Source organism: Ceratotherium simum, chromosome 31, assembly GCF_057802395.1.
Source record: "Ceratotherium simum simum isolate JZ-2026a chromosome 31, ASM5780239v1, whole genome shotgun sequence".
Taxonomy (NCBI): domain Eukaryota; kingdom Metazoa; phylum Chordata; class Mammalia; order Perissodactyla; family Rhinocerotidae; genus Ceratotherium; species Ceratotherium simum.
In genome coordinates this window covers 7,188,489-7,210,649 of record NC_141930.1, presented here as the reverse complement: position 1 = coordinate 7,210,649, position 22,161 = coordinate 7,188,489, and the positions used below count along the sequence as shown (strand labels likewise).

Genomic DNA, 22,161 nt, shown 5'->3' with positions numbered 1-22,161 from the left:
AAAAAAAATTGATATATTTGTTGCATCTCCAAGTTTACAAGTAGTATGTATTAACTATTTTGTTTACTATATAGAAAAGCATAAGCAAATGCGTTAAGTGTGATAATCCAGGTCCAAACCTAATGTGCTCAACTTGGCATGTTAATGGAATACTACTTAGCCATAAAAAAGGATGAACCCTGGCCATTTGTGACAACATGGATGGACCCTGAGGGTATTATGCCAAGCGAAATAAGTCAGAAGGACAAAGTCAAATACCATATGATCTCACTCATAAATAGAAGATAAAAACAACAAGAAACAAACACATAGAGTCAGAGATTGGACTGGTGATTACCTGAGGGGAAGGCAGGAGGGAGGAGGGTGAAAGGGGTGATTAGGCACACGTGTGTGGTGATGGATGGTAATTAACCTTTGGGTGGTGAACATGATGTAATCTACACAGAAATCAAAATCAAAATTTCAATTACACTTGAAATTTATACAATGTTATAAACCAATGTTGCCACAACAAAAAAAAAGAAAGAAAAGAAAAAAAGAACTAATGGTTGCTACATAGGGCATGCAAGAGGATCTGGTAACAAATAAGGAAGCTCTCTCAAATTCTGAAAATGAAGATGCTTTTATGTTTTTAAAGAACTAGAACTATGCCTATACCAATTTAACCTTTCTTTGACTTAGATGGAATTTAAACATCTTCATAATAAGTATAATTGCACAAAACATCAGTTACTCACAACTGAGAGTCATTCTCCCTTTAGGAGACATACCAGAATTGTGCTGCAGATTTTTTCCAACTAAATATTCCCTGACCCACAGATGCTGACATGTCTCTCTCCTTACATGGGATGCTCCTTCCCTCCACTAACCCTTAAGAAACACTGCCATAGAAGAGACTGTTCCACCTCTCCCAGGGTGGGGGAGGCATTTTCTTCATGCGTGTCAGAGTAGAAAAAAAAGAGAAACCACTGTCTTAGGGATAAATGATGAGCTGGGCTGAAATGTATAATTAACTGATGCTTCACTCTAAAGCTGCACTGTCCAAGACAGCCATCACCAGCCACATGTGGGTATCAATCACTTGAAATGAGCCCAATCCAAACTGAGATGTGCTGTAAGGTAAAATATAAAATATACACTGGATTTGGAAGACTTAGCATGCATAAAAGAATGTAAAATATCTCATTAATAGCTTTTCATATTAATTACATGAAATAATGATACTTGAAATACACTGAATTAAATAATATATAGTATTAAAATTATTTTCACCTGTTTCTTTTTCTGCTTTTTAATGTCGTTATTAGAAAATTTTAAAATTACATATGTAGCTCACATTAAATTTCTATTGGACAGCACTGCTCAAATGTGATTCTTTTTAAATAAATCAATGACCAACATCTTGTTTAATTATTATTTGTGTTTCTGTTATAAAAGCAGAATACAGAATCTATATTGGCAGGAGAGGTGGGGAGTGAGAGGTAATGGGAATCCGGTTACTTTTACTACCTGACCATTTAAATTTTGAACAGGTGTAGGGAGAAAAAAAGACACTGCATAAAATCTAAATGTACGGGGCTGGCCTGGTGGCACAAGTGGTTAAGTGCATGCACTTCGCTGCGGCGGCCCGGGGTTTGCCGGTTTGGATCCCGGGCACACACCGACGCACCGCTTGTCAAGCCATGCTGTGGCGGTGTCCCATACAAAGTGGAGGAAGATGGGCACAGATGTTAGCCCAGGGCCAGTCTTTCTCAGCAAAAAAAAAAAAGAGAGAGAGAAAGAGGAGGATTGAAAGATGTTAGCTCAGGGCTGATCTTCCTCAAAAAAAAAAAAATATATAAACGTAAACCAGTTCTGCAGAGGCAACCTATGGCATGGGTACCACAAAAGCAGAATAATGGCACTCCTAAGCATTTTGGAATATTCTCACATATCCAACCTGTGCAATAAAGCTGATATAATAGTACTAATGGTCCACCTGAAGTTTTAGTTGTTAAATTTTCTCTGTTTTGCTGCCAGAAATGATTACATAGAAGGGCATGTATTAATCATCCAAGGACTCTTGAAGTGAGGCCTGCCAACGCCTGAATGTCACACTTTTTACCTTATAACTACCCAACTGATCCACAAAGCATATCCTTCGTTAATAGCCAAGTGACATAAATTACTAATTATTTAAAAAGTTCATATTAATGCCCAAAATTTGAAATTTACATTGCAATTCTGAACAGGTGGCACATTCTAATTTGGCAGTGATATGTGCTTATAATAAAGGGACATAAAACACAATTATTGGAAATTGAAGAATTTTAAATGTCTTAAACACAAATAAGAAGTGTGTAAAGTTTTCTTTCAAACACATACGTACAACCTAAGCCAAATTTATGTCACAAAACACAAGCTTTCCTAAGTTATAAGTAAGAAAATGAAAATGAAATCAATGTTATCAGTCTTAGTACAGGAAAGAGAACTGATGGTTTAGAAAGGTTCTCTCTCTGTCTTACCTTATTAACTTCCTTCACGTTTTGTAGACTATTAGGAGAGTGGAGTCGCACCATATGTGCATTTAAATTACAGAAATTCAACTATAGGTACTTGGCAGGAAGAGAGTGCTACTTTAAACAAGAACAGACAGAAATCCTACCATTCCATTCAATGAAATTTTGCTCCAGAGTAAGAAGTGGGGGAAGAATTGTCTCTTTTCAATTGGTTTCAGATCTCAAGTCTTTCCTGGTGCGTTCTGGTCTCACAGGTGATCGGAGACATTGTACAGAATAATTTTGTCTCTACTTAATCTTGACTTATTTGTCAACTAAATCCCCGACAAGATGTGACTTGGTGTACTGCTGGCACAATGTGTTCCATTAAGTCCTACCGTCAATTATATTGGTTCCTAGCATTTTCCTGTCTCCAGCCCTCCATCCCCACGATTATACTTGTGCTTTAGAAAGACCATTTTGGCTGCTGTGTAACAAACAGACAAGACTGTAGCAAAAAAAAACAGGAACAACAGTTACCTGCTGGCCTAAATTACTAAAGTGATGGGAAGGGATAGACATGGATAAAGGTTTCCTGGAAAAGATGGTCTTTATAGTTACTTTACGGAAATTGCTTCAGTTCTTCACAAAAGTCCACAAATTACATAGTATTAGTATTTCTCCACCATGGATAGGTACATTTATATTCCCCTCCCAAAATATATCTATATATATATTTTATTATTTGGTGAGGAAGATTGGCCCTGAGCTAACATCTGTGCCAGTCGTCTTCTACTTCATACGTGGGACGCCACCACAGCACGGCTTGATGAGCGGTGCACAGGTCCACGCCCGGGATCCGACCTGCGAACTCCAGGCCGCCGAAGTGGAGCGCACGAACTTAACCACTATGCAGCTGGGCTGGCCCCAAAATATTTTTAAAAAAGAAAATGTTCAATAAGATAAGCCTAAAGCGACCTTTTTTTTTTTACCTTTTCCCCTTTCTCAGTGGTTTCATATTGGCTGCAGAGCTTGTGACCTGAAAAGTTTTTAATGCGTTTAGACATTAAACATTTGTTCAAGGAACTGCTATGCTTCCGGAGATTCAGAAATAATGGTACCAATCTCGCCTTATCTCTCACTTAATTCCAAATTTGACATAGGAGACTCTTCTATAAATGGTATATAGTACATAAAAGACAAAAGAGAAGATGTAGACAACACCATTGAAAACAGTACTGAAATTAGTTCAGAATTTTCCATCGTACACAAAGGATATTGCCTGTACCTCAGGTCATCTCCTAACTTTGAACTCAAAGGTTAATAAGTTTCTGAAGTTCTTTTTAAACTATACGATTCCCAGAATGGCATCCTATAAGGAGAAGATGATTTCATTTTATCCAGCAAGTGATAAATATGACATCACTATATTTTAGAACTCTGCAAAACAAACAGTACCGTATGGTTCATTTTTTTCCAATAGCAAACTAACAATCTGGAGTATTCTAATAAACTGCTGTTAGGTCTAGGAATATTTTTGGCCAAATTTTTCTTTGTTCCTTGTTACATCTGGTTTGCTAATAGATTTCTTTAGCTTTAGAGTTATAATTAGAAGACAGTTACCACTTTGCATAATCAAATTGTAATTGCTGTTTGGGTAAAAATCCAACCAATTTAAGCATCAGTACTTTCAAAAAAGCAATGTCTGGCAGAAAGAGAATAACAAATGTCATGTTTTAATGATCTAGGTTATCTACTAATGTTTGCCTAACTGTTGAGACTTTTTTTTTAGAGGTTGGATAGCAAGTGATATTAGAATCATCAGTGTATTTTGAGGCATCACAGTTGTACATGACAATAAATGAATGTTCTCCAAGAAACACTAATGGTGGTAATAAAATTTACTTGGGGTCAGAACCCTAACCTAGCCTTAGGTCTATCATTTGTTTAATGTGTGCTCCTGGGTGATCACTTAACATTTCTGAGTCTTTCTACTCATTTGTAAAATGGGAATTATGATACCTTACTATGATAGATATCTGTCAATTTTTTGGATGCCCCGTGGCTGAATTTGCTTCCCGTGTCTGGAGAATTTCCAAGCACACACGTCTCTCAAGAAGCCCAGTTGCATTCCCTGGTTCTGCAGAATGAATGAACACAACTACGTTTCCAGCTGTCCACCCTCCTGTCCACTTCTGGTTCTCCAGCCTTCCCAGCTGTGAGTCTTTCAAAAAATCCCATCCTTTGTTAAATCAGCCAGTCACTTTCTGTTGCTCAGAACCAAGAAGCCTCACTTCTACTTCACAAACACCTCTCAAATCTGTCCAATTCTCTTCATCTCAGCCGTCACCACTTTAGTCCCAACTACCACACTATCTTTTCTGCACTAATGCAGTAGCTTCCCAAGTGGTCTTGCTGCATCCACTTTTGTCCTCCTCCGACCCAATCTACACATAACAGCTACAGTGATCATTCCTAAGCACAAAAGGAATCATATCATCCTTCTCCATAAAATTCTTCTCATTGACCTAAATATATAATTTAAAAATCTTTAACACCATCAATACAGCTCAACATGATTTGGCTCCTGCCTACCTCTCCAATCTCATCTCTTGCCACCCTCCCTCACTCTCCGTGCTTCAGCCACACCGGCACTCTTTCTCATCTTGGGGCTTTCAGCCATGCTTTCCCCCACCCGGAGTACCTTCCTCCCAACTCAATCTGGCTAACTCTTCCTCATTCTTCAGGTGTCAGAGAAAACGTACTTTTCCTAAAAGAGGCCTTTTCTTATGCCTCAATAAGTCTTCCCATTTATGGCCCTCATAATATCTTGTACATTCCATCTATTACAATTATTAGAATTTATAAGTATGTATTTATTTGTCTGTTATTTGTCTAGAATCGCTCTCTCCTCAATTCTCTGAGGGCCAGAAATATGTCTAATTTATTCCACCCTGTATTCCAGTATCTGGAGCATAAAATCCACTTAGTTAATAAATACGTTGAGTAAATTAAAGAATGAAATAGCCTTCTGGTGACTTAACACTAGTAGACATTTTACCAGGTTACTCTTAGTCATATCATCTTCTCGGTCTTATTGGAACTATTGGAATAACATGGCATTATTTGTTCTCACTAAAAGTATATGTGTGTACGTAGTTCTTGTTAACAGATGTCATCCACAAACTATTGGCAAAGTATATAATTAGCTTGTTGTTGGTTATAAGTCAATTAATAGAGTCAGAATGACATGACAACTTTCAGTGAGTCCACAATGAGAATTCAGTATTAACGAATGTTCTAACAACATTAAGCTAGAAACTTTTTTCTAAACACCCACAGCGAGACCCTTAGAAACAGGAGGAGGAAAATAAAAGAGATTACCACTCATCCTATTTTTCTTGCTCGTATCCAAAGTGGATCCACAATTGCTTATGGTGGTCCAAAACCATGTGGATCCTACAAGCAACTACTAAAACTTCTTTTTGAAGCTGTGGGGTGGCAGCTATCGTTTCTGACTGTGCCAAAGGTTGCCTCCCTTTCTTCATGAGAACAGGGATAGGCACATGACCCCTCTGGTCAAGGAGTTCTATCCCCTGGCCATAGTGACTGGTCCAGGTACAGCACCGAAAAAAGACGGGATAATCAGGTAATTCCAGTCCTTACTGGAAATTCTTTTGGTGAAGATAGAGGGGAAGATAACCTCTTGCTTCTGGGCTCACAGTGAACCTCTCACCTCGGGGCAAGTGCTGGAAGGTAAAAAAAAAATCTGGTACTTCCTCTGTTCTTCTTCTCTACCAGCTGGAGAAAGCCATTGGTAATGCTGAGAGAGTAGGCAGTGGGCAGAGAGAGAGACTTAATGATATCAATATGTAGATAAATATAAATTTTTAAAAAAATTTTTAAAGGATAATTGACTATACTACCAAAACTTTAAAGAAGAATTAATACTATTCACAAACTCTTCAAAAAAACAGAAAAGAAGAGAACACTTCCCCACTCATTCTCTAAGGCCAGTATTACCCTGATACCAAAACCAGATAAAGACATCACAAGAAAAGAAAATACAGATCAGTATTGCCTATGAATATAGATGCAAAATCCTCAACAAAATACTACCAAACCAAATCAGGCAATATATAAAAAGGATTACACTCCATGATGATATTTATCCTAAGAATGAAAGATTGGTTTAATATCTGAAAATCAATTAATGTACTACACCATATAGAATAGAATAACAGACAAAAACCATATGATCATCTCAACAGACACAGAAAAAGCATTTGACAAAATTCAATACCCTCTCATTAGAAAAACACTCAACAAACTGGGAACAGATGGGAACTTTCTCAAGGGCATCTACCCAAAGCCCACAGCTACCATACTTAATGACAAAGACTGAATGTTTCTCTCTAAGATCAGGAACAAGATAAGATGTTCACTTATATTCAATGTTGTACTGGAGGTTCTAGTCAGGGCAATCAGACAAGAAAAAGGAACGCAAGGCATCCAGATTGAAAAGGAAGAAGTAAAACTATATTTACAGATGACATGATCTTATATGTAGAAAATCCTAAGGAATTCACAAAAACTACTAGAACTAATAAATGAATTCAGCAAGGTTGCAGGACATAAGATCAGTATACAAAAATTAGTTTTATTTCTAGTCACTAACAATGAACAATTTGAAAATAAAATGAAGACAATGATTTCATTTCCAACAGCAAGAAAAAGAATAAAATACTTAAGAATAAGTTTTTTAAAAGAAGTGCAAAACTTGTACTCTGAAGATATTAACCACTGTTGAAAAAAATTAAAGACATAAATAAATGAAAAGAAATCCTGTGCTTATGAATCAGATGACAATATTAAGATGGCAATACTCCAAACTGATCTATAGATCCAACACAATTCCCATCAAAATCCCAGCTGATTTTTATGTAGAAAATTATAAGCTGGCTCTAAAATTTATATGGAAATGCAAGTAACCCAGAAACAATCTTGAAAAAGAACAATGTAGAGGATCACATTTCCTGATTTCAAACCTTACTACAAAGTTACACTCTGTAACAATACACTATAGTGCTGGCATAAAGACAGACATATAGAACAATGAAGCAGAACTGAGGGTCCAGAAATAAACTTTTACAAACATGATAATTGATTTTCAACAAAGTTGCAAGACAACTCAATGAGGAATGAATAGTCTTTTCAACAAATGGTCCCTAAACAACTAGATGCTCATAGGCAAAAGAATGAATTTGGACTCCTTTCTTAGACACAAAAATTTACTCCAAACTGATTATAGACCTGAACATAAGAATTAAAATTATAAAACATTTAAAAGAAAACACAGGTTTAAATCTTCATGACCTTGGACTTAGACAATGAATTTTCAGATATATCACCAAAAGCATAAGCAATCAAAGAAAAAAACAGATATACTGAATCTTATCAAAATTAAAAACATTTGTGCATCAAAGGACACAATTGAGAAAGTAAAAGACAATCTACAAATGGGAGAAAATATTTGCCAATCATGTATCTGATAAGGTACTTGTTTTCAGAATATATAAAGAAAACTTACAACTCAATAATAAAAAGATGAAGTAAAAAAATGGGCAGTAAAGTGGATCTGAACAGACATTTTTCCAAAGATGATACACAAATGGCTAACAAGAAAATAAGCTCAATATCATTAGCCATTAATGCAAATCAAAACTACAAAGAGATATCATCTCACACCCACTAAGACAGCTATAATAAAAAAGACATAACAACAAGTGTTGGTGAGGATATGGAGAAATTAGAACCTTTCTACACTGCTGGAGGGAATGTAAAATGGTGGAACTGTTTCAAAAAATAGTTCAGCAGTTTCTCAACTAGTTAAATATAGAGTTACCATACGATCCAGCTTTTCTACTTCTAGGTATATATCTAAGAAAACTGAAAACATATGTCCACACAAAACCTTGAACATGAATTTTCACACATCATTATTCATAATAGCTAAAAAATGGAAAGAAACCCAAATATCCACCAACTGTTGAGTGGATAAATAAAACGTGGTATATCCATGGAATGGAATATATTTTGGCAATAAAAATGAATGAAGTACTGATAACGCTGAAGCATGGATGTTATGAACTGAATGTTTGTGTCCCCCTAAAATTCATATATTGAAACTTCACCCCTCAATGTGATGCTATTAGGAAGTGGAGCCTTTGGGAGATAATTAAAATTAGCTGAGGTCATATAAGTGGAGTCCTCATGAATGGGGTTAGTGCCCTTATAAGAGACATGAGAGAGCTTGCTTCTGCTGCTCTTGGCTCCGCCACATGAGGATACAACAAGAAGGCAGCAGTCGGCAACTCGGAAGAGGGCCCTCACCAGACCTGACCATGACATCAGGCTTCCAGCCTCCAGAACTGTGAGAAATAAACATCTGCTGTTTATAAGCCACCCAGTCTATGGTACTTTGTAACAGCAGCCTAAACAGCTAAGACAATTGATGAACCTTGAAAACATGCTAAGTGAAAGAAGCCAGACACAAAAGACCACACACTGCATGATTCCATTTATACGAAATATCTAGAATAGTCAAATCTAGAGAGACAGCAAGTTGGTTAGTGGTTGCCTAGGGTTCAGAGGTTAGGGCAAGAATGGAGAGTGACTGCAAATGGGCAAGGATTTTTTTGGGGGGGGATGAAAATGTTCTAAATTTATTAATTTAATTAATTTAGTTAATTGTGGTGATGGTTGCACAGCTCTATAATATGCTAAAATTCAGTAGAAATAAATAAATTTATTTAGTAGAAATAAATAAATTTATTTAGTAGAAATAAATTTATTTAGTAGAAATAAATTTAGTATAAGGAATTAAAATCACTTTAAATAGGTGATTTTATTGTATGTAAATTATATCATGATAAAACTATTTTAAAAAGGGATAACTAAAGAAAAATTAATAAATGGAATTTGCAGATTGTAGCATTTAGAGAGGTAAAATTCATGACAAAAATAGTACAAAAGACAGGAGGGGGGAATGGAAGAATACCGTTGTAAGGTTCTTGCACCAGAGGTGAAGTGGTATAATATTATTTGTATCAACTTTAACTGTGATAACTTAAAGTACCATATGGTAAACCTTGGAGCAACTACAAAAAATTAAATAAAATGATTCAACTAATATGAGCAGATAAAATGGAAAAAAAAAAAGAAAACTCAATCCAAAAGAAGGCAAGAAAGGGGCAAAAAAGAGCAAAGAACAGATAGGAAAAAGTAAACAAATAACAAGATGATGGATTTAAACCAAACTATATCAATAACTATATTAAATGTAAACAGCCTAAACATTCCCATTATAAGGCAGAGAATTACAAAATACAAAAATCAACTCAGACTGACAACAACAAAAAAACCCCCAATTATTCTGTCTATAAATACACCTACTTTAAATATAAAGACATCCCCTTAAAAATCAAAGGATGGAAAATGATGTACCATGCAAATACCAAGATTAAGACAGCTAATGTGGCTATATTAATACCAGACAAAGTAGATTTCAGAATGAAACATATTATCAAAGAGAAAAAGGAACATTTCATAACAATAAAGAGGTCTATTCATCAAGAATACATACAAATTCTAAAATTCATAAAGCAAAATCTGACAAAACTGAAGAGAAGAGGTAGACAAAATCAGTAAAGTAGCAGACAAAAAATCAGTAAACATACAGAACCAGCAGACACAAGTAGATAAAAAATCAGTAACTATACAGAATTTTTGAATAACACTATTACCAATTTGACCTAATTGACACGTATAGTATCAGACAGAATAGAAGAGTACTTATAAAAAACAGAAAACCACAACAGCAGCAAAAAAATTCTGCAACTACCATCATTCTTATTGGTGAAAGACCGAATGCTTTTCCCTCTAGGAATAAGATAAGGATGTCCACTTTTGCCACTTATATTCAGTATTGTATTGGAGGTCCAAGGCAGTGCAAAAAGACAAAAAATTAATGAAAGTCATCCAGATAGGAAAGGAAAAGTAATGAGTTGGCTTTATTTGTAGGTGACACGATCATTTACGTAGAGGCTCCTAAGGAAGCTACCAAAAACAGCTAAAAAAAACCCTAATGCCTGAGTTCAGCAAAGTTTCAGTACACATGGTCAAAATACAAGAGTCAGTTGTATTTCTGTGTCCCAATAATGAAAATCTGGAAGTTGAAATTTAAAATAATATCATTTAGAACAGTATCTAAAAACATAAAATACTTAGAAATGAATTTAACAAAATAAGTGCAAGACCTAAGCACTGAAAACTACAAAACCCTAAGGAGAGGAATAAAAGACTTGAGTAAATGGAGAGACATGTTTATGAATTGGAAGACTCAATATTCTTAAGATGTCAATTCACCCCAAACTGACCTACAGATTCAATGTAATACCAATCAAAATCACAAAAGGCTTTTTTGGGGGGGCCAGAAATAGGCAAAATATTCTAAAATTTATATGGAAATCCAATGAATCTGGAATAGTCAAAAATATGGTTGAAAAAGAGGAACAAAGTTGGAGGACTCACATTACCTAATTTCGAGACTTACCATAACTACAGCAATCAAGAGAGTACAGTATTGGCATCAGGATAGATGTATTGATAAACAACAGAACAGAGTCCAGCACTAGATACACACATGTGTGGCCAGCTGATTTTTTAAAAAGATGTCAAGGTAATACCATGGGGAAAGGATAGTCTTTCCAACAACTGTAGCAACTGGACATCCATATGCGGAAAAAAAAAGGAACCTCAATCCTTACCTCACACCATACACAAAAATTAACTTTAAATGGATCATAGAACTATATACGAAAGATAAAACTATAATATCTTAAAGGGGGAGAGAAAAAAATCTTAGGACACAAAGAAAGCATAAATCATTAAAGACAAAAATTAAAAATTGGACTTTATCAAAATTAAAAACTTCTACTCTTCCAAAGATACCACTAAGAAACTGAAAAAGAGCAAGCTACAGACTAGGAGAAAATATACATAATAGACATATTTGTCAAAGGTATGTTCAGAATACATAAAGAATTCTTACAACTCAATAATTAGAAAACAACTCATTTTGTTTAAATGGGCAAAGATCTGAAAAGACACTTCATGAAAGAAGATATATGAATGTTTAATGAACACATGAAATCACTAGTCATAAGAAAAATGCAAAGTAAAGCTACAATCCAATACCACTGCACAGAATGCTTAAAATTAAATACATCGACAATATTAAGTGTTGGTGAATACGTAAAGCCACTGCAACTCTCATATATTACTGGTGGGAACGTAAAATGGTACAACCACTTTAAAAAAGTTTGGCAGTTTCTTAAAAAGTTAAGTATACAATGGCCATACGGCCCATCAATTCCACTCCTGGGTATTTACCCAAGAAAAATGAAAACATTCCAACCACAGGCATACACAAATATTCCTAGCAGATTTATTACTAATAACCCCAAAATGGACACAACCCAAATATTCATCAGAGGTGAAGGGATGATCAAATATGATATATTCACACAATGGAATACTCCCTGCCGTAAAAAGTAACAAACTACTGACCATTACAAAAGAAAAATATAGTAAATCTCAAAAAACATTATGCTGAGTGAATAAAGGCAGATACCCAAAAATACACCGTGTATGATTCCATTTATATGAATTCTAACAAAAACAAAACTAATCTACAGTGACAGAAAATAAAACACTGGCTGCCTAGGGCTGAGAGTGGGAGGAGGGGTTGATTGGGAAGGGGCACAATGAAACATTTTTGGGTGATGAAAATTTTCTTTTTTTTTTTTTGTGAGGAAGATCAGCCTGAGCTAACATCCAGGCTAATCCTCCTCTTTTTTTTTTTGCTGAGGAAGACCGGCTCTGAGCTAACATCTATTGCCAATCCTCCTCCTTTTTTTCCCTTTTTCTCCCCAAAGCCCCAGTAGATAGTTGTGCGTCATAGCTGCACATCCCTCTAGTTGCTGTATGTGGGACACGGCCTCAGCATGGCCGGAGAAGCAGTGCGTAGGTGCACACCTGGAATCCAAACCGGGGCCGCCAGTAGCGGAGCGTGTGCACTTAATCGCTAAGCCACGGGGCCAAACCAAAAATTTTCTGTATCTTTATTATGCTGTTAATTACATGGGTACCGATATTTGTTAAAACTCAAAGTATCTAGTTAAATGGGTGCATTTTACTATACGTAAATTATATCTCAATAAACTTGATTTAGAGACAAACTAAACAAATATCCACAAATTGAATAGCTACAGGAAAAACAAAGTTCTACATAATTTACCTGATGATGTAAGTTACTGCTTTAATGAAAATGCTATTACAAAAAGATATTGAATAAAGGTTTTCTCTATAATAAGAAATAATAGAAAATGCACTGATAGTGTCTCTCCCTGAGAGGCATAGGTAACTAATAATGTTATTAAGTATAAATCTTAATTAATGAATATGAGTAATTATTCTATTCAAAGTAAATTTATAGGGCAAGACATAGATGTACGTGTTAGTACTAGTGACCTACACTAATTTCCCAGAGGGACCGTAACAAATCACCACAAACTGGATGACTTAAAACAACAGAAAGTTATTCTTTCACAATTCTGGAAGCTAAAAGTCTGAAATCAAGGCTTTGGCAAGGCCACATTCTCTGTCTTAGTCCATTTGGGCTTCTATAATAAAACATCATAGACCAGGTAGCTTATAAACAACAGAAATTTATTTCTCATCGTTCTGGAGGCTGGAAGTCTGAGATCAGGGTGCCAGCTGATCGGCTGAGGGCTCTCTTCTAGGTTGCAGACTTTTTGTATCCTCACATGGTGGAAGTGGGCAAGGGAGCTCACTGGGGCCTCCTTTATAATAAGGGCACTAATTCCATTCATGAGGGCTCCACCCTCATGACTGTAATCACCTCCCAAAGGCCCCCCCTCCTAATACTATCATCTTAGGGGTTACGTTTCAACAAATGAATTTTGAAAGGACACCTTCAGACCACAGTGCTCTTTCTGAAGGCTCTGGGGGAGAATCTGTCACATCTGTTTCGCTTACTTAGCTTCTGGTATTGCTGGCCATCCTGGGTGTTCTTGGCTTGTAGACACATCACTCCAACCTCTCCTCCACTGTCACATGGCATTCTCCCTGTGTGTCTTTGTCTCCTCTCCTCTTCCTATAAGGACACCAGTCATATTGGGATGGAGCCCACCCTAATGAGCTCATCTTAACTTGATTACATCTGCAAAGACTCTACTTCCAATTAAAGTCACATTTACAGGTCTCGGGGGATTCAAACTTCAACATATCTTTTGGGAGACACAATATAACCCATAATATGACCCATCTGGCACACACAGACCAGAAACCTTTCATTTTTATTATCATTATTTATACTATCCCACAATTCACAACCCTCTTAAAATTTCTTAGTTCTACATGATGCTATCATGGAGAGTTTCTAGCACCTGTTTCCCTTTATTTCTCTTTCAGTAAACGTCTACATTATTTACTACACAATCAGACTTTAAAAGCAGCAGGTTTAAATTCATAAACGCCAAAGAACAGGACATCAGTCTTTGAAATGTATAGAAACACTAAAGCAATCTTCATGAACCGTATAAAGGAACCAACCCAGTGGTAGTCCCAGCTCCTCCCTACAACCCAGCAGAGTTAAAACAGTGGAAAATTTCTCCTCCAAAGGTGACTCTCCTGAGCCCTTTGTGTTATCTCTTCTCATACTTACAGGTTTTACCACCCTGCCTAGTTCTCATTGGGTCAGTTCAAACACTCAAATGAACATTTCTTGGGCTGTGAGAGAATTTGGTGTTACCAATTATATTCAATCAGGCCAAGTCATGAGAAGTCTCATGTTACTCAGCCAGCTTGGCGCACATTCCAAGAACTGAACAACAATTCCTTCCAGCAACTTCTGCGCCTCACATCCCTGGCCAATCTGTAAATTTCCTACTCTGGATTTCAAATCTTTCTTTCTCTCTCAATTTCCACCACTGAGCTGAGCATGATTCATTCATTATCTGGGCCCATGTTCATCATCTTTTTCGCATGAGGCTGAAATTACTGTCTTGGCTAATGCACCACTGAGCTCTGCCCACAGGAAATCTCTGACTGGTCTTTGTCTCACTTACTTCGGCCTCTTATTCATTTCTTGAGACAAACTACAGTACTGGATTCCATTCTGGCTCCACTCTTCCAGAGTTCACACCCTGTCTCTTTATATTCCTGTCCTTATACGGTTAAAGCTCATTTTCTTAAACTCTCCATAGAGAGCAATAAAGCTAGTATTTTTCCCTAGAGATTAAAAAATACCTAAGATAACATATTTATAATTAGTAACTCATTCTCAATTCGAGGGGGCCGTTATCTTTTATAACCAGACATTACTAAATGAACAAGTCCTGAAACATGCAGAGTCATTTTAGCATCGATACTCCTAGTCCTGGTTCCCCCCGACTCAAATTATTGCTCCCCAATAATTCGTAAAGTTGGGAAGAACTTTTTTCTATTAATGACAGATGTTTAGTTCCAAAGAGAAACACTGCTCATTCACATGTTCTCTTACGCTCTCTTGCTCTCTCTTTCTGTTGACCTTTCTCCACTTAAGAACTTGGAATAATTTGAGGAATATTTTGAGTATCTCAAGTCTATAATATACTCACCTCCCCACCCCCCCAGAAAAAAGAAAACACTGTTTCTTCCTGAAATCAATCAAGCAATATTCCAGGGGAAAGTGGACTCTCGTACATTAATATGATGCAGGACTCCTGATGGCCTTGTGAGGCAGCCTAAGACACTTCCATCCAACCTGCCCTCAGTCTCTCCCTCACTGGGCGCAGACGTGCACAATGCACAGCGGTCTGACTGGCATCTCCCTCCTTCCCTGCCCCTCCCCCACCCCCTTTCTCCCACAGGTGTTTGTCCTAGTAAAACGTTTGCATGTTTAATCCTGTCTTGGCTTTTACTTCTCGGATGACCCCGCCTAACGCAGCTGGATTAATAACTTACTTAAATTTTTATTTTCCTGAAACTAGCAAAATAGGTGAACAGGGATTTTCTAACATAGCTTTCAGATACAGAGTTCCTCCTTCTCCGTTCCATTCATCCCCATCTTGAAAAAGATACTACTAAAAGAAAATTAGGCCTTTAAATAGTGATGTCAAATTAATAATTTTCTTAATATTAAGAGATTCTCCTTTACATACAAATTCACCCAGCTCTAACAAGAAGGGAGCAAATTAGGAACTATTATTTGAAATTAGCTGCTTAGGTGTCTGTCTCTCTGATTCCACTATAAGCTCCTGTACGGCTGGCACCTCATCTCATTCATTTCTTTACTGAGTCCTGGGTTCAGAGCAGGTACTCAATAAATGCCTATTGAATGGAGGCAGGAGATGAAGTCAGTGATGCTCACTTGCAGAGAGGTATAGAGATTAAGGGGCGGGGGTCCCCAGACCTTTCTAGGGATACGAAAAAACATAAAATATACCTATTGTTTTCATTAGACAAACCATAGAAAATAAACTTCAAGTTTCATTTTACAAACCATAGAAAGAAAAAGGTCAACAAAAATCTTGGCTATAGTGGAAATAAGCAAAACATAAAGTGAGGAAGATTATAGAGAACTGATTTTAAACTGTTGAGGAGCTATACACAAGTGAACACCCTTTGGTCTAAAATGGTTATTCCACCTTTCTAAGAACTGGCCAATATATAATGTCTGGACTTAGGAGAATAAGTTGCAATTATTACGAAAACAGATATAGCTATATAGATTATATATATATTTATATACATATAAATATAAAATACATATTATACATTATATAAGATATATAGACTTACTTACACCAATAAATTTCACTATATGGTAGACTTACTCAAACTTCATTACTTATGTACTGCCAACAGATATATTTCTCCTTAATAAACAAAAAGAAAAATCCTGTATCTTCCTGCCATGTCAGGTAAAAAAGTTTCTTTAAAACAAAATATTGATCTACTTAGATGATAGTGGAAAGCTGACATTTACAAAATAACTTGGTAACAGTAAACAGGAATGGAACAGAAAGTATTGGAGAGGATGTGGGGAGAAGGGAACTCTCATACACTGCTGATGGGAATGCAAACTGGTGCAGCCACTATGGAAAACAGTATGGAGATTCCTCAAAAAATTAAGGATAGAACTACCATATGATCCAGCTATTTCACTGCTGGGTATTTATCCAAGAACTTGAAAACACCAATGTGTAAAGACACATGCACCCCTGTGTTCATTGCAGCGTTATTCACAATAGCCAAGACTTGGAAGCAACCTAAGTGCCCATCAAGGGACGAATGGATAAAGAAGATGTGGTATATATACACAATGGAATACTACTCAGTCATAAGAAACGATGAAATCCAGCCATTTGTGACAACATGGATGGACACTGAGGGTATTACGTTAAGTGAAATAAGTCAGAGGGAGAAGGTCAAATACCATATGATCTCACTCATAAGTAGAAGATAAAAACAACGACAAACACATAGAGACAGAGATTGGATTGGTGGTTACCAGAGGGGAAGCGGGGAGGGAGGAGGGCAAAAGGGATGATTAGGCACGTCTGTGTGGTGACGGGTTGTAATTAGTATTTGGGTGGTGAACATGATGTAATCTATGCAGAAATAGACATATAATGATGTACACCTGAAATTTATACAATGTTACAAACCAATGTTACTGCAATAAAAAATAAAAAAAAATAAAAGCTCGACAAAAAATGTATTGAGAGTTAGATAATTAAACTCCACAATTTCTGATTCCTTCATCATCATTAAAAAAAAGAGCAATTTATTTCACCAACTGTTGGCATATTTGTGATGATTAAATTCTTACTACAGCAATGAAAACAAGTGTATTAGTGGAGATCTCAAACAATGAAGCTTTAACTAGTATTTCGCATAATAGATTAATATGTCTAAATTATACCTTGTCATTGGGGAATTTTTGCTGTACATTAATGGACCTAAAACCTAATTCATTTCCCTATCCTGTTTAAGATTCCACAATAACACTGGCTTGACTCATAACTTTTAAGTACACTCAGTGAATTTGAGAAGGTGGAAAAAATATTCCACATATCAGAGTCAGAAAAGGCAGAAGCATTTTTCTTCCTCCTCTTTTCATTATTTCCCCAGAAACTATTGCAAATGGGGTGAAATTAAAGAATAAAGATATACCTAAAACAATCTATGGCAATTTAAAATTATTAACTCCAGGTCTTTTAACATATAAAACCATCTAATAAAATTTTTATGTAGAGTAAGCTGTAGAATTGCAAGTTGGCATTAAACTATCCGACATTGGGAAGTCTAATTTTTGCCCTACAAACTTAGAAAGAAAATAAAACCACAGCTCTTCACATTTCAAATTAACACGTCATTTTTCCTATGAGTCAACCAAATAACAAATATGAAGTGAGGTGCCTACGAGGTTCAGGGCATGAAAAAACATTTCATAACGAACCCCCAGTTAAAGGAATTAATCTAAAGAACTTAACATGTACTATATAGGAAAAAATTAGAAAAGCAAACAATTCTAAGTCGTCACACAGAAGTAATGAAGATATGAAAATTTTTAATTAAAGGTTAAGGAAAACAAAGAGGCCTATAATTTTAGAAAGTCTGACAAGCTTGGTAGCAGAATAGAAAAATATGTAATTTTCTAGAGAAAATACTTGTGATTTAATATAGAAAGAAAGGAAATTTTAAGTATAAAAAATGAATAGGTAGAAAAGGAACATTTATTCCTTTTCCAAAGATACTATTTTCCTAGTTAGCTCTTAGAAACCACTCAACAAATGCCAAGACTTCTCAAACAACTGCTTACATAGTTGCATTATAAATGGTTTTTGGTAACAAAATATGGTACACTTATTAAAAATAAGCAAGCTTTCATGCTATAAGTATTTCCTTTCTTTCCTCCATCCAACAAATATTTATTGAACCCCTAGGACGTAATTAAGCCTTGTTCTAGTGCCAGGGATACAACATGAACAAGACGGACTAAAATCTTGCCCAACGTGGAACTTACTTTCCAAGTAAGATAAGTGATAAGCAAGAAAATAAGTTAAGAGGTCAGTATGTATACTCTATACTGTGCTATTGCCATTCCGTCATAATGTCATCCTCTGGTTCAATGCTACCGGATGTGGTTTAAGTAACATTATAATGTGATCAAAGCCTTCTGCTATTTCAGATAAACCCTCTTGGCCCTGCTCTAAGGTAGATCTGTCCTAAAAGGACTTAAACCAGGGATCACCAAACTTTCTCTGCGATGAGTCACAGGTAAATATTTTGGGCTTCGCAGGCCACCTATGATCTATGTCACGTATTCTTCATTTTTTTTAACCTTTCAAAAATGTGAAACCACTCTTATCTCGCAGGCCACACGAAAACAAGGACAGAGGCTGAATTTGGCCCGCAGCCATAGCTCTTCAAGCCCTGACGAAAAGACCCGAGCACCCCTGCTTTTAAGTGGCTATGCCCAGTCCTACATTTCATGCGTCTTTTCTTTTTTTTTTTTTACATTTATTCTTTTGCTCTTTATTATTCATTTGCCAAAATCTAATAAAACGTTCTTTTCTAGAGCTACAGCAGTTCCAACTATCGCAGCCTCAAAGTCAGTTCTGAAGAGCAGGACCACGTGCTCTATTTCACACAAGCAACAGAAAAAAGTTCTTGGCAGAAAACCCTTCCTAAGTCTATATACTTTAGAGAGAGATGGTGGAGACTGTACACGCTCTCCAGTGACTCCCTAGGCAGACACATGCAAGGTCTAACATCCCCTTACCTTGCTGGAGGAACATCAATATTGGAAGAAACAACTTTTCGTTTTTGCTCAAGGAGACAGACGGAGCGAGTGTTTTCTTTCTCATGGTCAAGGGCTCGGCTGGCTTTTTTGGTGTCTGTTGTTTTCACGTCTTCCTCCATGGCCAAGGGGAACAAGTGTTGATGAGACACTTTTTTACTAGAGTCACGTTTTAAGTCCTCTGGTTGAAACGTGAAGGTCATTTCCCGCTTGACGCTCCCCACCTGTGAAATGAAACGCAAAAATTCTTACTCACACAAAACATCAGCTTTGTACAACTATGTGCAGGTGGCCATGAGGAAAGACCACAGATGCTGCCCTCTCTGTTCATCTTGTAGACTCCGTGGTTTAAATAGGAAAAATGTAACAATTGATGTTACAAAGTAACATACAATTGATACATCATCTGCCATAACGCAAACAAGAAGCATCATAAACACAGAAGCCTTTCAGGTGTACAAAAACTTTGAAGATTTGAAAGCAAGACTTCTAAAAAATATCTAAAAATTTAAAACATCAGTTTTCTCTTCTACAACTGAGAAAACCCAATTAAGTAAATAAATTATTAAATATTTCATGCTGATTATGTTTAACAGAAGAGAGCTATGCATATAAACCAAGCCTTATCTTTAACTATGAATAGTGATCTTAACTATACTCTTTAGTGCATGAGGAATTGTTTTTTATCCTTTATCTACAGCAATTAAGATCTTAATGAAACCCATTCATTACTATGATGATAAAAAAAGTCATATTAATTTTTCTTATCATTTTTGACTAAATGCAATGATGATTAAGGTTTAAGACAAATATAAAATTAAACCTAAGGGAATTGAGTCTAGTTATCTCAGAATTTGTGATGACTGAATAAGGAGACAAGTTAAAAAAGATTTCTGTAAGATGACTGGAATTGTAAATGAGGTTTGGAGGGAACTGGTTAAAGTCCTAAGTGTACCAAGAAGAGCCAGACTATCCGGGAACCTGGAGCCTCACGACGCAGAGAAGAACATTTCAGAATCTGCACGCCTGTAAGACATTTCACAGGTCCATATGGCAGTCCAGCCCTCTTGTGCAGTTAGTTTGTGGTCAGTAAATCTTCACTCATCCACTTAAATAGAAGATATGCTTGTTTGTTTCTTTTTAATTTTAGGTAGGAGGAAAAGCACAAACAATTTGACCAAATAGACTTAGAATTCTAAAAGCTAAAGCCACAAACACGACGCATTTTCAGAATAAAATGACGGTATGTGTGTTCAGTAATAGCAGACACTGGCAACATATGATATTAATTCTCAGACTAAAAATAAACTCAGAGCCATGTGTGTGTTGGAGTAACAGGACCTGCCCACATATGACAACTTCCAGAGCCCAAGGATGACTTGTGCCTTGGAATCCACTTGGCTGCAATGTCTCTTTCATATGAACACAGAGCTCTAAACCTAGTTCCCTCCCCTCCTGTCCTGCACTTATCAGGGAGAAGAGAAGATCTTCCCACGGTGTTCCAGTCAGATCTAGCCCCAGCTCCACAGGAAAATGGTCAGCCACTTTTGGTGTACTTGTAACTCACTAAAAAGTTACCATAGGGGCTGGCCCAGTGGTGTAGTAGTTAATTAAGTTCACACCCCCTGCTTGGGTGGCCCGGGGTTCATGGGTTTGGATCCCAGGCGCGGACCTACGCACCGCTCATCAAGCTATGCTGTGGTGGCATCCCACATACAAAACAGAGGAAGATTGGCACAGATGTTAGCTCAGGGACAATCTTCCTCACCAAAAAAAAAAAAAAAAGAAAAGTTACCATATTCCTTAGAATGCATTAATGAAATAAAATAAGAGTCCAAGAAAAATGAGAGCTTTTAAGAGCTAACTGACATCAGTCCACAATAGAAAGGAATAAGAAAATATTTCAAACTTCCAAAAATGCTATGAATGTTCAATAAAAATGTACTTTGGAAAACTGACAAATATAATTACAAATATTTTAAATATCCATCACTAATCACTTTCTATGCAACGTTTTCTGCCTGGAGGTGGGAGTGAGGGAGGCGTTTTTTCACGTCTATGGCAATTCATTCCCAACCTCTGTTACCACAGAATACGCTAAACACCAGGCATAAAAAATGAAAACAAAGGCCTGGTTTTGATGATTATAAATAGTTTCTCCCTAAGTGTCAAGTATTACATTAATTAAATATTTAAGCAGTCATTAGTATTAAGTCATAGCAATAACTGACTTCCATATCTCCCTTGGGGCCCACTGGACTGGTTAAATGAATTCAATCCAAGGAGATGTGGGGTTGAGGGAGAACGTTACAGGAAGCTCAGTTTTTAGCTTCAAAATTCAGAGAAAAAACCTAGCATCTAAAGCAAATTAATACAAAGTAGAATAGATTTCCTACAGAAATGATGTTATAATTGTATGTTATGCTCTTAGCTAAGACTTTATAATTAAATTATAGTAATATTCAACAATGTAAGCTATAAATCTTCTACAGTACATTCGAAACAAAGAATTCATCTCTCAATAATAATCAGGGAATTTTAGCAATATAATGGATTTCAAAGACTATTTAGCCCAGATTTCTTGTTGAAAGATGGAATTAAAAAGAGTTAGAAATGACCAAAGAGGACAAAAAAATGCAGGTAAGAGTAAGAGATGTTGATACTCTGAGTCATGGGTTCCACTGTTGGTAAGGCTGGAAGAAGGAGTGGGCAACAGCTGTAGATGCTCATTTTATTACTATGCTTTAAAAT

At 36.4% G+C, this 22,161-nt stretch overlaps 1 protein-coding gene across 1 annotated transcript in view; it reads right to left on the bottom strand.

The window, feature by feature from the left end:
- The window catches only part of ZNF704 (zinc finger protein 704), a 215,040-nt gene that overhangs the window by 149,600 nt on the left and 43,279 nt on the right, over positions 1 to 22,161 (bottom strand). Inside the window, exon 2 of the mRNA XM_087420403.1 lies at positions 19,393 to 19,634. Within this exon, the coding sequence (XP_087276529.1) occupies positions 19,393 to 19,613 (221 nt within the window). The 5' untranslated portion in view covers positions 19,614 to 19,634. The remainder of the gene's footprint in view (positions 1 to 19,392; positions 19,635 to 22,161) is intronic.